Below are 14676 nucleotides of genomic sequence, written 5' to 3'. Positions count from 1 at the left end.
TTTACATAAGTAAAGAACTCTTTGCTGTTTTTCTTTGCATCCCTTGCCAAGGATTTCTCGTAATCTGCCTTCGCCTGCCTAACCACCTTTGTAACTTGGTTGCATATCAACTTGTATCTATCATAGGCTTCTGTGTCATGTGTTAATTTGTAAGTATCCCATGCATTTTTCTTCTTTGCCATATGCCTCATTAGTTCATCTGACATCCATTTTGGCCTAAACCTTGAACAATATTTCTTAGTTGGTATGTAAAGCCTAATAGCTTCCAAGATAAGTTCTTTGAATGCTTCCCATTTTGAATTTGCTGTTGGTAACATCATCAGTTGGTCCCACTGTATAGAATTAAAATACTGTCTCAGTCCATCGTAGTCGCCTTTACCGAAGCAATAACCCTTCCCTTTACCCCTAATGGTAGTTACCTCTTTGAGTAAATCCCACTTCAGCACACTGTGATCACTGCCACCTAGTGGTTCATTTATCTGCAGATTCTTAATGCATGAAGAATCACTGCTGATAATCAAATCAAGAGTATTACTCCCTCTAGTTGCCTCCCGAACATGCTGATGTAGAAAACAATCATCCAATAAATCCACAAAAGCCCTGCTAGTGTGTGAGTAACCAGCCCCCAAATTCCAGTCAATATTTGGGAAATTAAAATCTCCCATTATAAGACTCTCTGATTTACTGGCCCACTCTATTTCCCTGTACAGTTTCTTATTATACTCATCAGAGTCATTAGGCCTATAGCACCCTCCTACTCTCAATTTTGATCCCCAATGCTTATGTCACACCAAACTGACTCAACACTGCACTGTCCAGCGATGTCGACTGGCTTCACTTCCTTGGTTTTTATGTGTTTCTTAACTAATAGCATAACCCCTCCTCCCTTCCTATCCTTTCTGTAGACGTTGTACTCCCCAAATTGCAGTTCTGCATCCCTTATATCTGTGTGACACCACGTCTCTGATATCCCAACAATATCTGCCTTTGATGTTTTGAGCAATACCTCAAATTCATCAAATTTATTTACTAAACTCCTAGCATTGGTGTACACGCAAGTATACCTGCACCTGTTTCTATTTTTAGCTACCCTAACACAACCCATGTGTTTACTTGTACCGCAATGGCTCCCAGCAGTCTCTGAAATACCATGCATCTTGTTTTTCAGGCTTCTGCTCATTCTAATGGAGGCAGTGCAAGAATCTCTTTCACCTCTGCCAGTGGCTACTGTCAATCTATTGGTCTTTGTCTCTCCCCAAGCTAGCAGTTTTCCGACCCACCTAACACTGCCTCGATAGCATCAGCAAATATTCTTGCACCCTTTCTATTTAAGTGTATCCCATCCCTGTAGAAGCAATCTCTCCTGTTAACAAGTACAGTCCAGGCTGAAAAAAATTCTATCCCTTGAGCCTTGCACAATCTTTCCAGGGCCGAATTGATCGACAAGGCTCTCATCATATACTCCCTCCTATCGTGTCTGGGCAGAATTGCGGACACTTTCAAATTCAACCCTAATTCTCGGCTTTTGTTCAACAGTGACCTGTACTTGTTAAGTAATTCTGCCGGTCTCCTACTCTTAATATTATTAGTGCCAACGTATACAACTATATCACCTTTTGTGCCCTTAAAAGATGATATTCGCTCTACAACGTCATCAACCTTTGCCCCTGGCAGACATACCCTGGTCCTGTTCCACCTATCTTTTTTACAAAGCATGTTCCCCGTTTCCCTGACAATAGAGTCACCAACAACTACTAGTTCCTTCGGGACCAGCGCATTGTGCCTTGGGGGTTGTCTCTGTGTCACGTGATGCCCAAGTGCAAGCTCTGGCATTGATGTGGGCAGCTGAGAGCTTGATGGACCCCTCAATTTAGTTTCTTCAAGGGCATCCACCCTGTCCTTCAAGCTCTCATATAGGCCCACAAGAACGCTGAGTTGTTGCCTGATATCGATACACTCCTTGCATCGTGCACACACACAAAGACATCCCCCATGGCAGTATCATGTCCCGTACCTGATTGCTCTGCAAACATCAAGCAAACAGTGCATTTTATAAGGCTGTGAGTCAGAGGACAACTGCCCCCTCAGTTCTGCTCTGAGCCACAGCACTTCCATTAGCTTGAGCCTTTTGCTTTGCTGCTCTGGTCTGAGTCATGATTCCATTAATTTATTAATTAATTATAATTAATTATGTTATGTTATTAATTATGTTAAATATAATTAATTATATTATGTTTGTAATCTAAGTCGTTATATGTATTTATTTAAAAGTACAATTTAACTGCTAACAAAGTTCAACTAACGCTATCTAGTACGGTATATAACTATCGTATCACAAAGGCGGGAAAGTTATGAACGGTAACTCTACGGACACTTAAGTATTAATTAACTTTCAAATCTCGCTGTCTCAATTCAGAATAAACTAACGATCCTTACTAGGTCTATAAGCTACTTACAGAAATAATTCAATGTAAAAAATATTCAATCAAGTGGCTAAATATGGCTAAAGAACTTCTCGTTCAGCGGAGTTGCAAACACGTGGATAGCCTTACCGATACTTTTATGCAATTACAAGGCCGAGTAAAGAATAAATACACCAAATTAATCAGAAAATCACAAAATAATGTTATACTACTAAATTTAAATCAAAAGTTTTAGAAAAACAATAATTTCAAATCAATAAATAAGAAAAATCCACTTAGCGGCTTTGAACACGACCGATGTAGGTAAAGTAAACATTGGCAGTGAGCTGGATGATTTTGTAATAACTGAGAGGAAAGTGGAGGAGAGATTGTTGAGGATAAACATAAAAAAGGCACCTGGGGTGGATGGGATCTATCCGGTTATATTAAAGTAGGCAGCAAAGGAAGTATGCAAACCCCTAGCCATAATTATGAGAGCTTCTTTGGACTCAGGGGAGGTAGCCATAGACTGGAGATGTGCAAATGTAACCCCAATTCACAAAGGAGGATCAAAGGCTGACACAAGTAATTATAGACCTGTTAGTTTAACTTCTGTTCCAGGTAAATTAATGGAGGCACTGGTTAAAGAAGCACTGCAGGATCATCTAGACAAGAATTCAGTTAAAGCTCAGACGCAGCATGGTTTTGTTAAGGGCAGGTCTTGCCTGACCAATTTGATTGGATACTATGATGTAGTCACAAAAGAACTGGATGCAGGGAATAACTTTGATATTATATACTTGGATCTTAGAAAGGCTTTTGATACTGTTGCACATGGGAGACTGCTGCACAAATTGGAGCAGTGTGGCATCGGAGGCAAATTGCTGATATGGAAAAAGTGGATGGTTGAGTGGCAGAAGACAGAGAGTGGTAATCAATGGACACTGCTCAACGTGGACTAATGTTATTAGTGGAGTTCCTCAAGGTTCAGTGTTGGGTCCATTGTTGTTTTCGGTGTTTATGAATGATATTGATGATGGGATATCAAGTTTAATGTCTAAGTTTGCAGATGATACAAAGGTTGGCAGGGTCGTTAAGGACACTACTGACGCTATGCTGCTGCAACAGGATCTGGAAAGGTTGAACAGATGGGCTGAGAGGTGGCAAATGAAGTTTAACATTGACAAATGTAAAGTACTACATATGGGTAACAGTAACCCCAGAGCAATGTATCAACTCTGCGGTACTACACTGACAGTGGTGGAGAATGAAAAGGACCTGGGGGTAATTGTGCAGGCAGATATGAAGTTCTCTGAGCAGTGCAGACGAGCTGCAAGAGTAGCTCATGGTGTCTTGTCAATGATATACAGGAATTTTTCTAGCAGGGATAAGGAGGTGATTATTCCCTTGTATAAGGCAATGGTTAGGCCACATCTTGAGTACTGTATACAGGTCTGGAGGCCTCATTTCAAGAAGGATGTAGAGCTGCTGGAACGGGTACAGAGAAGGGCAACAAGATTAGTAAATGGAACAAAGGGTTGCTCTTACGAAGAAAGGCTTAAGTTTTGCAAATTACAGAGTCTGGAGACTAGGCACCGGCGAGGTGATCTGATAGAGGTGTATAAGGCTTTGAATGGTTTGAGCATGCTCAATGCCAATGGGATTCTTCATCTTTCTCAGAATAATCACCTCAGAGGGCATAAATTCAAATTGAGGAAGGACGGATGTCGGATAGATGTGCGGAAATTTGCCTTTGGCCAGCGGGTGGTTGGTTGGTGGAACCGACTTCCATCACTTGTTGTTGAAGTTGATAGCCTAAACAAATTTAAAGCTCAACTGGACAGGTATTTCGAACGAACGGAGGGGTGAAATGGGAGAGGGTTTTTTTTTTTTTTTTTTTTTTTTTTGGCTGATGCTTAATAAGCTTGCTTTCTTGCATCATATGCCTCTACTAATGATAATGATAATGATAATAATGTCTCCTAGTACAGGATGAATGTTTCCATTCATCCTGTACAAGAGGTAGTAACGTGCGCTCCACCACCATGGACTCTTACTCCTCTACCCACCTGTGACACTTACCTTTGCCAGTGGGGAAAAAATGTTCTTCAAGCATCAAATGTGAAACAACTTCATGCAAGTCACACTCACAGATATTTTGATTTTTCTCCAATTTATACAGATGGCTCTAAATCTAACTCAAATGTTGGAGCAGCAGCAGTGTTCCTAAATACCACTATTTCAGCATCCCTTCCACCTGAATTTAGCATCTTCTCAGTAGAATTATGTGCAATTAAACTAGCCTTAGAAAATCTCTGTTCTGACTGCTCATTAAAATTTGTCATTTACACTGACTCCCTTACTCCTCAGATAAAGTTCACCCTTTTCTAAATGAAATTAGAAGATTATTACTGCAGATTGAAGAGTGCCACCAACTGATCACCTTCTGCTGGATTCTGGCAGAAGGTGATCAGACATTCTGGAATTTCTGGTAATGAACTGGCAGATAAAGCTGCAAAAAATCTTAGATTTAACTAATATCCCTGTTCCAGCATCAGACTATCCACAAATCATTCATGGTGCATGCCTAACAAAATGGACAGCACTCTGGCACTCTCAAACAAATAACAAACTTTTTCAATTTAAACAGAATCCTAGAATTTGACGTTCCAGTGTCCGTTCATCAAGACAAGAAGAAGTACTCCTTTCAAGAGCAAGAATAGGCCATACACATTTGACTCACCTTTATTTACTCACAGGAGATGATCCACCACAGTGTCCACATTGTTCTCTAAATTTGACTGTGAAACACATTCTCATTGAATGCCCATACTATAAACAAGACAGGAATACAACCCTGCTGTCTTTGGTTAACCTTTGTAAACCAATAACTCTAGAGAATGTCATTGGTGACAATGCAAATATTCCTGAATTTTTTTAACTTTGTGAAGAAAATTGGAGTTTTTAGTCATTTCTGATTTCAGCCTTTTCCGATGTGACAAGAAATTCTCATAATTCATAATTCAACCTTCGTAAACCAATAACTCTAGAGAATGTCATTGGTGACAATGCAAATATTCCTGAATTTTTTTAACTTTGTGAAGAAAATTGGAGTTTTTAGTCATTTCTGATTTCAGCCTTTTCCGACGTGACAAGAAATTCTCATATATTATTACAATAAAGGAATAGGCGCATTATAGCTAAAGCAGCTTATGCGCCATAAAAACCCCCACAACAACAACAACAATTAGAACAGCTCCTGGACATCCTACACATCTAGATGATTTCAATTTAGATGTGAGAGTCATATTTCTACCGCCGAACACGACTTCACTCATCCAACCTATGGATCAGGGTGTTATTTCGAATTTAAAAGTATACTATTTACTCACATTTGCTCGGGCATTGTCTGCAGTAGTCGATGAGAAAAATTTTATGTTGAAACTTTTGGAAATCTTACAATATTTACCACGCCATCTTAAACATTAATAAGGCCTGGGCAGAAATTACTAAATGTTGTTTAAATGGCACATGGAAGAAAATATGCCCACAGCACATAAAAAGCTTCGAAGGATTTCAAAAAGACGAATCATATGAAGAAGTTACAGAATGATTGTAAAGGTTACAGAGCTACTTCAATTGGAGGTTGATGCCAAAGACATAGAGGAAGAAGAAAAGGAATTATCTAACGAAGAACTTATTGACTTGTAGGCACCGATAGTGAAAGAAGAAAATGCTGACGAAGCCAAGATGAACCAAATGAGGGGCTAAAACGCTTCACCACCAGAGAGATGGCAATGGCATTTCGTTAAATTGTATGGGCAATGGGTAGGTTTGAGAAGATGGATCCTGACAGTGAAAGATTCTTAAAAGTTAACAGAGGGGTGAATGATATGCTTGCTTGCTACAAAGAAATCTATGATGAAAAAAACATAAAACCATCGTCCAGTCATCCATTACTATGTTCTTCATAAGGCTGAGTGGCTGACCCCTTCTAAATCTCCACAGCTCTCAACCTCCGCAGCGTCGTATTTATCACCTGAAGATGTCGATTCTGGCAACGATGCTCGAGAGGTAAAACTTACTGGTGTTATGCCTGTCTCCTCTCTTTTTTTTTGTAATTTTATAATTTTGAAATTTTTTTTAAATTGCATGATTTTGTAATTTTTTCTGCACATGAGATAAAAAATTGAATAAATATAATAAATAATTCTATTTACACGTTCGTCAAACATTTTTTTTTTTTTTTTGATTCAATCAATTCAGCGAGTGCTACACAAGCATGGGGAAAATTCCGACTTACATAGTATTCTGCAGAATTCAACCCTTACGTAAGTCGGGGAGTTCCTGTATGGTCGACCACCGTTTTGCAGACCCCTGGAACTGGTCTATGGATCCTCAGGGGTCCGCAGACTCCAGTTGGGGAAACACTATGTTATTGGGTTCACATTGCAATATTTTCACAATACCTCCATTTATTCCTACGGGGTGCAAAATACGTTTCCACAATTTTGTTAAGTTTGCATTGACTGGCAAAAATGTACGTAAAGTTGAATTTACGTAAGTTGGGGAGTGCCTGTATTTGTATAGTGTAAAGCAGTTAACAATATCTTTCAGTAGGATGTCCAAAAAATACAATGTGAAATTTCAGAAATCATGTATCACATTACAATAAAGGAGTAGGTGCATTATAGCCAAAGCAGCTTATGCGCCATAAAATCCCCCACAACAACAACAACAATAACAGCTTCTATTAGATAATGCTCCTGGACATCCTACACATCTAGATGATTTCAATTCGAATGTGAGAGTCATATTTCTACCGCCAACACAACTTTGAGGCAGTAATCCTTGGAGGGGATGAACGTTTTCGCCTGGAACGCTCCCGAACTGCTTCCGGTTCCAACATGTATGGGAACAGTACATGTTTACGTGAGACGCACCGTGAACCTGCTGGTATTTAACGAGGCACCGCAGAATGGAAGTGCACTGTTGAGGAAGAAGGCAGAAGCCTTTGAAAGCTTCAGTCATTTTAGCGCTTTTAATCTAGTATATTTTATTATAATTTTATTTGTACATTCACTGTAAACTACATTTGTTTTATCCTATCTTAATTCAGTATTTTATTATCAGTAACATTTTATTTGTATAATCACACTTATTTTGTTTTGTTTGATCTACTGTAAATTTATTGTAAATTTAAATATAAAGCTTTTTAAGATTTTGGTTTTCATTTTTACTTTCAATGGTTGGTGAGAAATGCTAAAAATCATAGTATCATGTATCACATACATAAAATTTCTGTGTTGTAAAATCTGAAAAAAGTAATACATCTTCAAATCGCAGTGTGGAAACCAGGCACTGATGAAGACGTCTGAGTCAATTGATCAAGGCTTTTAATGGATTAAGTAAGCTAAATTCTGTTTGGCATTCATCCTCTTACTCAGACAACATCTAGAATTATGAAGTAATTTAAATTTTAATTAAATTAATTTGGTAATTTGAATTAATTTGCATAGGAACTAGAAAAATCAGTGGTTGGTGATGTCGGAAGTTTTGTTTTGCTGTTGCTGTATGAGCTTGCCCCTTTTGCATTATATTCCACTACAAATATTAATACAACAATAGCATAATCACCTTATCCCTACTGATAAAATTCATGTATACCTTTGACATGAAGCTGTCTGCACTGCTCAGACAGCTTCATGACTGACAGTACAATTAGCCTCGGTTTTTCTTTGTTTCCAGTTCTCTTGCATGTGGTACCACACAGCTAGTATATTATTCTGAGATTACTCTTATCCATATGCTGTTACATGCAATTGTCATAGTCCTAAACACCAATTCAATTCTGCCAATTTAGTTGTCACTTCTCAGCTCATCTGCCTAATTTTACTAAACCTCATTACTGTCCTCAACCACCCTGCCAACCTCCATATCATCTGCAAATTTAGACATTAACCCTGATATCATCAATATCATTAATAAATATTGAAAACAACAATGGGCCCAACACTGAACCCTGGAAGACCCTCCTAATAAGATTCAACCATCCCTTTATTTATAGCAGTAACTTATCCCTAATACTACACTGTTCCAATTTGTACAAGTCTTTTTATGTGGAACAATGTCAAAAGCTTTTCTGAAATCTAAGTATGTCAAAATTATTTTTTGCATACAGTTCCTTTGTTATAATTGCATGTAACAGCTTATCAATCAGATTGGCATGCAGCCTTGTACACACAATCTGATCTGGCGCCTCCGTAGCCAGGTGGGAAGGAGCAGCAGTGCGTAGTACACGCCTCTTGATTAGACCGGGGTTCGAGCCCGTCACCACCAAATACGGAGGATGCGGAAAGGTCAGGGAATGACCACTGCATATCCCCGGAGCAATATGGCCTTAGTTGCTAATGCTCCTAAAAACCAAATAACAAACAACAAACAACAACAATCTAATCGATTACTGGCGTATCAATCACATGGTCAGACAAGATTGCACCTTAACAAATCCATGCTGCAACTGCTGTTTAACTGCATTTCTGTCTAGATGGTTTTGCATTGCTTAAACCATATTGTCCTCGGAACCAGGGACTCCATTATTTTTCCAGTAATGGAAGTTGAGCCTATAGGCCAGTAATTACCCTCTTCACCCTTTGATTCTCCTTTTTGATTTTTGGATATATTTGCACATCTCCAGTGCATATGGACCTCCCCTGATTTATGGCTAAAGGCTTGCTTACCTCTTTTGTTGCCTCTCTTAATTTAATTGGACAAATCTGATCCATTGCCGTTGCCTTTCTTATGTTAACTTCAACAACTTCCCTTTCACTTTCCTCTCAAGTTATCACAAAATCATTTAGTAAATTGTTAGAATTAGCAGTAGCAAAGGCACATGATGCAAGAAAGCAAGCTTATTTAGCATCAGCCAAAAAAAAAATCCCTTATTTCACCCATCCACTCGCTCCAAGTGTTTGTTGAGTTCTGCCTTGAATCTGTTTAAGCCATCAATTTCCACAATGACAGATGGAAGTTTGTTCCAGCACTCAACCACCTGCTGGCTAAAGGCAAACTTCCGCACATCTATCCTACAACCATCTTTCGTCAATTTGAATTTATGCCCCCTCAGGAGATTATTCTGAGCAAGAGGAAGAATCCCATCAGCATTGAGCATGCTCAAACCATTCAAGGCTTTATACACCTCAATCAGATTACCTTGCAGGTGCCTAGTCTCCAAACACTGTAATTTGCAAAACTTAAGCCTTCCTTTCTAAATTATCATCAACTTTTATCCCCAGTAGACTTACTCTGGTCCTATTTCACTTATCCTTTCTATAAAATATATTTTCTGTTTTCCTGACAACAGTCACCAACAGTAACTACTTCCTGTCAGACTAGCGCATTCTTCCATGGTGGATTTTGTTGCATTATGTGCTGCATGAATTCAGTTTTCTGAATTGTGCCAGGTGGCTAGGTGCTTAATGGGTCCCCTCTTTTTAATTTTTTCGAGGGCATCAACTCTTCGTCAAACCCTCATATAAGCCATTCAGAATGTTGTATTGGCACTTAAACTCCTTATATGCAAATTCATCTCTCATAATTTCAGCTAAAAAAAAATTGAATTAGTCCTACAATGCTAAACCTGAATACACTACTACCACAGTTGCTATAATGATATATATGCTAATGCAATAATAATAACTATACCATTCCCAGCTATTATATCAATATATACTTAAAATTTATGAAGCACTACAATATTAAACATATTCCCACAGAATTTAAAGGAAGCAAAATATTTTCAAAAATTGATACTTAATCATCTGGTTCTGTTTACACACTTCCTGCTGCTCCTTAATTTATGCAGCAGTTATATTCATATTCATATTGTCAACTTTACTTTTATGTTTAACTTACTGAATACATAAATGCAAAAATAAACACATTTGCATAAATAAAGTATATCCTTGTATCATTTACAAACAAAAATTGTGTGGTAACGCAATTACTATGTAGTAGTAATAGTGGCATGTGATGCAAGAAAGTAAGTGTATGAGCTTATGCAGCATCAGCCAAAAAAAAAAATTACAAAACAATCCCCTCTAAATATTTTTCCAGTTCCTCCTTAAATTTATTTAACCTATCAACGTCCACAACGACAGATGGAAGTTTGTTCCAGCAATTAACCACCTAATTTCCAAAGGCCTAATTTCTAAAGGCTAAAGGCAAATTTCTGCACATCTATTTTACATCTGTCCTTCCTCAATTTCAATTTATGCCCCCTTAGGTTCGTTATCTGAACAAGTGGAAGAATGCCATCAGAATTCAGCATGCTCAACCCATTCATGTGGTAATGTAATGCAGTTAATGTCTTCAGGTCTGCAATACTGTATATGAAAAAATTTTTATAGAAAAAAAAAAAAATTGTAATATCAGTTACAATTGTTCAATAAGAGAGTATTGAACAAGAAATTTCTGTATGTAACATTTTGTGTCTTGTTCAGCTTTCAACATTTAAATATCTTGCACTGCACCCAAGATGCTTTTTCTTTTTTTTTTAAATTTTAACTTTTTGTTTAGTTGTAGTAGGATATGTTATTTATTTCTACATCTACTCAACGTGGGAAGGACGAGCAGTTTATATGGAAGATTTATATGTTCATCCAGATTATAGACACCGTGGCATTGGTACTGCCCTCTGGAGGACAGTTGCAGAGGTAATTATTAATATTTATAAACCATACTATACCTTAATTTGAAACATCAAATAATTTAATTTAAATCATAAAATAAATGTATTTGTAAAAAAAGTTTAACTAAACATGATAACTGATATACTGTTGAAATATACTACAGGTAGTTAGGTTCCTATAAAATGTGATGCACGAAATTGTGTTATAAAGAAAAAGTACAAAAAAGGAGGGTTGCATTCCAAAAGCTAACAAAAATACACTATTTCGTTAACATTATATTAACAAAAATACACCATTCTAGATTTCGTGTATCTTCTGCTCTCTTTAAAAAATCAGTAATCTGGGTTTGTGTGCTTTTGTTTGATAAATCTTTGTGAATTTCACTGTATGGAACTAAGCAATTTTGAAGCTCCCTTTTGAACTTTGGTCTCCTTTCATTCAAGAATCTGCATTCAAAAAATAAGATTCTAATTGCTTGGCTAACTTTATGCCTTACCATATATGCTTTTTAGTGTAAAATTTGGAAGTTTAGAATTTTCATCTGTGCTATCATCCTATTAATTGATTTGGTTTTACCTCTGATGTCATTTCCACCAAATCCGCTTTGCCAGCCTCTTTTTCTACCAGTAATTCTTGAATGTCTTCAATAATCATGTTGTTTTTTTATTTTTTTAATAGCATTAGTGACTAAAGCCATGTTACTCTGTTTATATTGTCTATAAATTGCATATGTCCTGAGGTCTATTTCCTGTCTATTTGCTGGACAAAAAACCAGAGTTTCCGGGAGAAAAACCATGCTACCCTCACCTGAGCCCAATAAACTCAGCCACATTGTGAAAAAGACCCATAACAATTCTTCCCATCATCGATGGGATTCTAACTCAGGTCTTTTCCAACCGGTCTGGGGAGGAGGGCGATTCCCTCAACTATTCTACCCACAAATGTAGCAAGTTCTACTATCACATCGATTCCATTTGTGCCACTTCAATTATATTTCCTGAATGAACTGCCTCTAGCCATACATTTTTCCAACATGCACTTGTTGACAGTTTTCCTTCTTTCAGCGATAAAGTTATGATTGTGATACAGTCCACAATTGAGAAATGTTTCCATGCCTCCATTACTTCAACAGGTTCGGAATCAATCAATCTTTTACAAAATCCATTGTAACAATTTTCTGATGTAATGAGTTTTAAAGGTGGATATGATACCTTGATCTAATGGTTGAATAAAAGTTGTACGGTATTAACCCAGTACAACTGTGGTGGTAGGAACATAACTTCAACGTTTGGATGACTTAAATCTTTTGGATGGCCTGGTGTACTATCCAATAGTAATAAAACTTTGAAATCTAGATTTTTTCAACAAGCACAAGTTCAATAGCACAGAACGTAACACGGGGATTTCCCAACAAAATAAAATACAGGGATTTTACTATAATTTTTTTTGACTAGCAAGTCAACAGCGTGGATTCAAAAAGAGTTGAAATGTTGAAAAATTACATCCAATGTAATAGCAGGGTTTCCCCCACAAAAAAGCTCAAAAATACCCTGTTAATTTACCGAAATTCTCTAACCGTGTTATATAAGTACTGTGTTGTGCGAGGATTGCCGCAATTTATCAATCATGTTGTAGAAGTACCGTGTTATACGGGGGTTGCCTGCATTAGTTTAGGCATATGATGCAAGAAAGCAAGCTTATACAGCATCGGCCAAAAAAAAAAAAAAAAATCCCTTCCCATTTCACCCATCCAGTCATTCCAAATGTTTGTCCTATCAACTTCCACAACAACAGATGGAACTCTGTTCCGGCAATCAACTACCCGTTGGCTAAAGGCAAACTTCCGCACATCTATTCTACAACTGTCGTTCGTCAATTTGAATCTATGCCCCCTCAGGTTCTTAGTCTGAGCAAGTGGAAGTATCCAGTCAGCATTGAGCCTGCTCAAACCATTCAACGCCTTATATACCTCAATCAGGTCATCTCGCAGGTGCCTAGTTTCCAGATTCTGTAACTTGCAGCACTTAAGCACTTTCTTCGTAAGTGCATCCCTCTCACCAATCTTGTTGCCCTTCTCTGTACTAGTTTTAGCAACTCTACATCCTTTCTAAAATGATCTGTGTACAGTAGTTGGCCTGGCCATTGTGTAAAGTGGCTGGCCATTGTCTCATACAAAGTGATAGGGACAGTTAGTATTGCAAACTTATGCAACAAGCAAACTAATACAGTATCAAATTTTCTATCTCTATAACATTAGTAAATTAATAAGAGGAGTTTACCTCAATATAGTACGTGGAACACTTCCGTATGATACCCTCCAGAAATTAAAACGGAAAAAACGAAAAAATCGACAACTTACCGGTACATTAAAGTAAAATATAAATAATTAAAGTAAAATATAAATAATTAAATAATCAATTTAACACAATTCAAAATCAATTCAAAACAATTAAAATTCAAATTAACGCAATTAAAAGAATCTAACGAAAATCGTACTTTTTCGTACTATATTGAGACGTAAATATTCAAAAATCGTTTTGAATATTTTCGTTAGATTCTTTTAATTGCGTTAATTTGAATTTTAATTGTTTTGAATTGATTTTGAATTGTGTTAAATTGATTATTTAATTATTTATATTTTACTTTAATTATTTATATTTTACTTTAATGTACCGGTAAGTTGTCGATTTTTTCGTTTTTTCCGTTTTAATTTCTGGAGGGTATCATACGGAAGTGTTCCACGTACTATATTGAGGTAAACTCCTCTTATTAATTTACTAATATTATTATCAACGTAGAACATATTGAGTATTACAGCTCTGATTCATACTATCTATCTCTATAACATATGGCTAAAAACAAATTTCCACCAATCTGTTTTGTTGTCATCTGTTTTCAATGTAAATTTATGCCCTTTTTGTTTTCCACCTAAGAAAGAGTAAAGATATCATCAATATTAAGTTTACTCAATGCATTTAAAGCCTTAAATGCCCATTTTGGCCTTTATACAGATGCCTAAGTGAAATTAGAATCATCTTTGTTTTGTAAGAATACTAATTTTTTGTCCTAACCAATTTTGTTACTCTTTTCACTCTTTTCATCATTTTTTTTGTCCTTCCTAAAATGAGGTTTCTAAACCTATACAGCAACCTTTTCATTTATGAAATTCTCATTTTTGCAATTAAATAAGTGTTATGAGTATTATAGTTTTATAATCTCGCTTTTAATCCTCGAAGGATTAAAAGTGAGGGCCCATCAAGCTCTCAGCTGCCCACACCAATGCCACAGATTGCACTTGATCATCACGCAACACAGCGGTAGCCCCCAAGGCAGAATGCGCTGGTCCCAAAGGAACTAGTAGTTGTTGGTGACTCTATTGTCAGGGAAACGGGAAACATGCTTTGTAAAAAGGATAGGTGGAACTGGACCAGGATATGTCTGCCAGGGGCAAAGGTTGATGACTTGTAGAGCGGATATCATCTTTTAAGGGCACAAAAGGTGATATAGTTGTACACGTTGGCACTAATGATATTAAGAGTAGGACCACCGGCGGAATTACTTAACAAGTACAGGTCACTGTTGAA

The 14676-nt window shown here is 37.1% G+C and overlaps 1 protein-coding gene across 3 annotated transcripts in view; it reads left to right on the top strand.

The window, feature by feature from the left end:
- The window catches only part of LOC150081134 (thialysine N-epsilon-acetyltransferase), a 156372-nt gene that overhangs the window by 138644 nt on the left and 3052 nt on the right, over positions 1–14676 (top strand). For all 3 annotated transcript variants that reach the window (XM_090381474.1, XM_090381471.1, XM_090381473.1), the window contains one exon: positions 10980–11116. In XM_090381474.1, the coding sequence (XP_090237600.1) occupies positions 10980–11116 (137 nt within the window). The remainder of the gene's footprint in view (positions 1–10979; positions 11117–14676) is intronic.

Source organism: Mastigoproctus giganteus, chromosome 9, assembly GCF_048544385.1.
Source record: "Mastigoproctus giganteus isolate SK-2022 chromosome 9, ASM4854438v1, whole genome shotgun sequence".
NCBI lineage: Eukaryota > Metazoa > Arthropoda > Arachnida > Uropygi > Thelyphonidae > Mastigoproctus > Mastigoproctus giganteus.
This window is presented reverse-complemented; position numbering and strand designations above follow the sequence as displayed.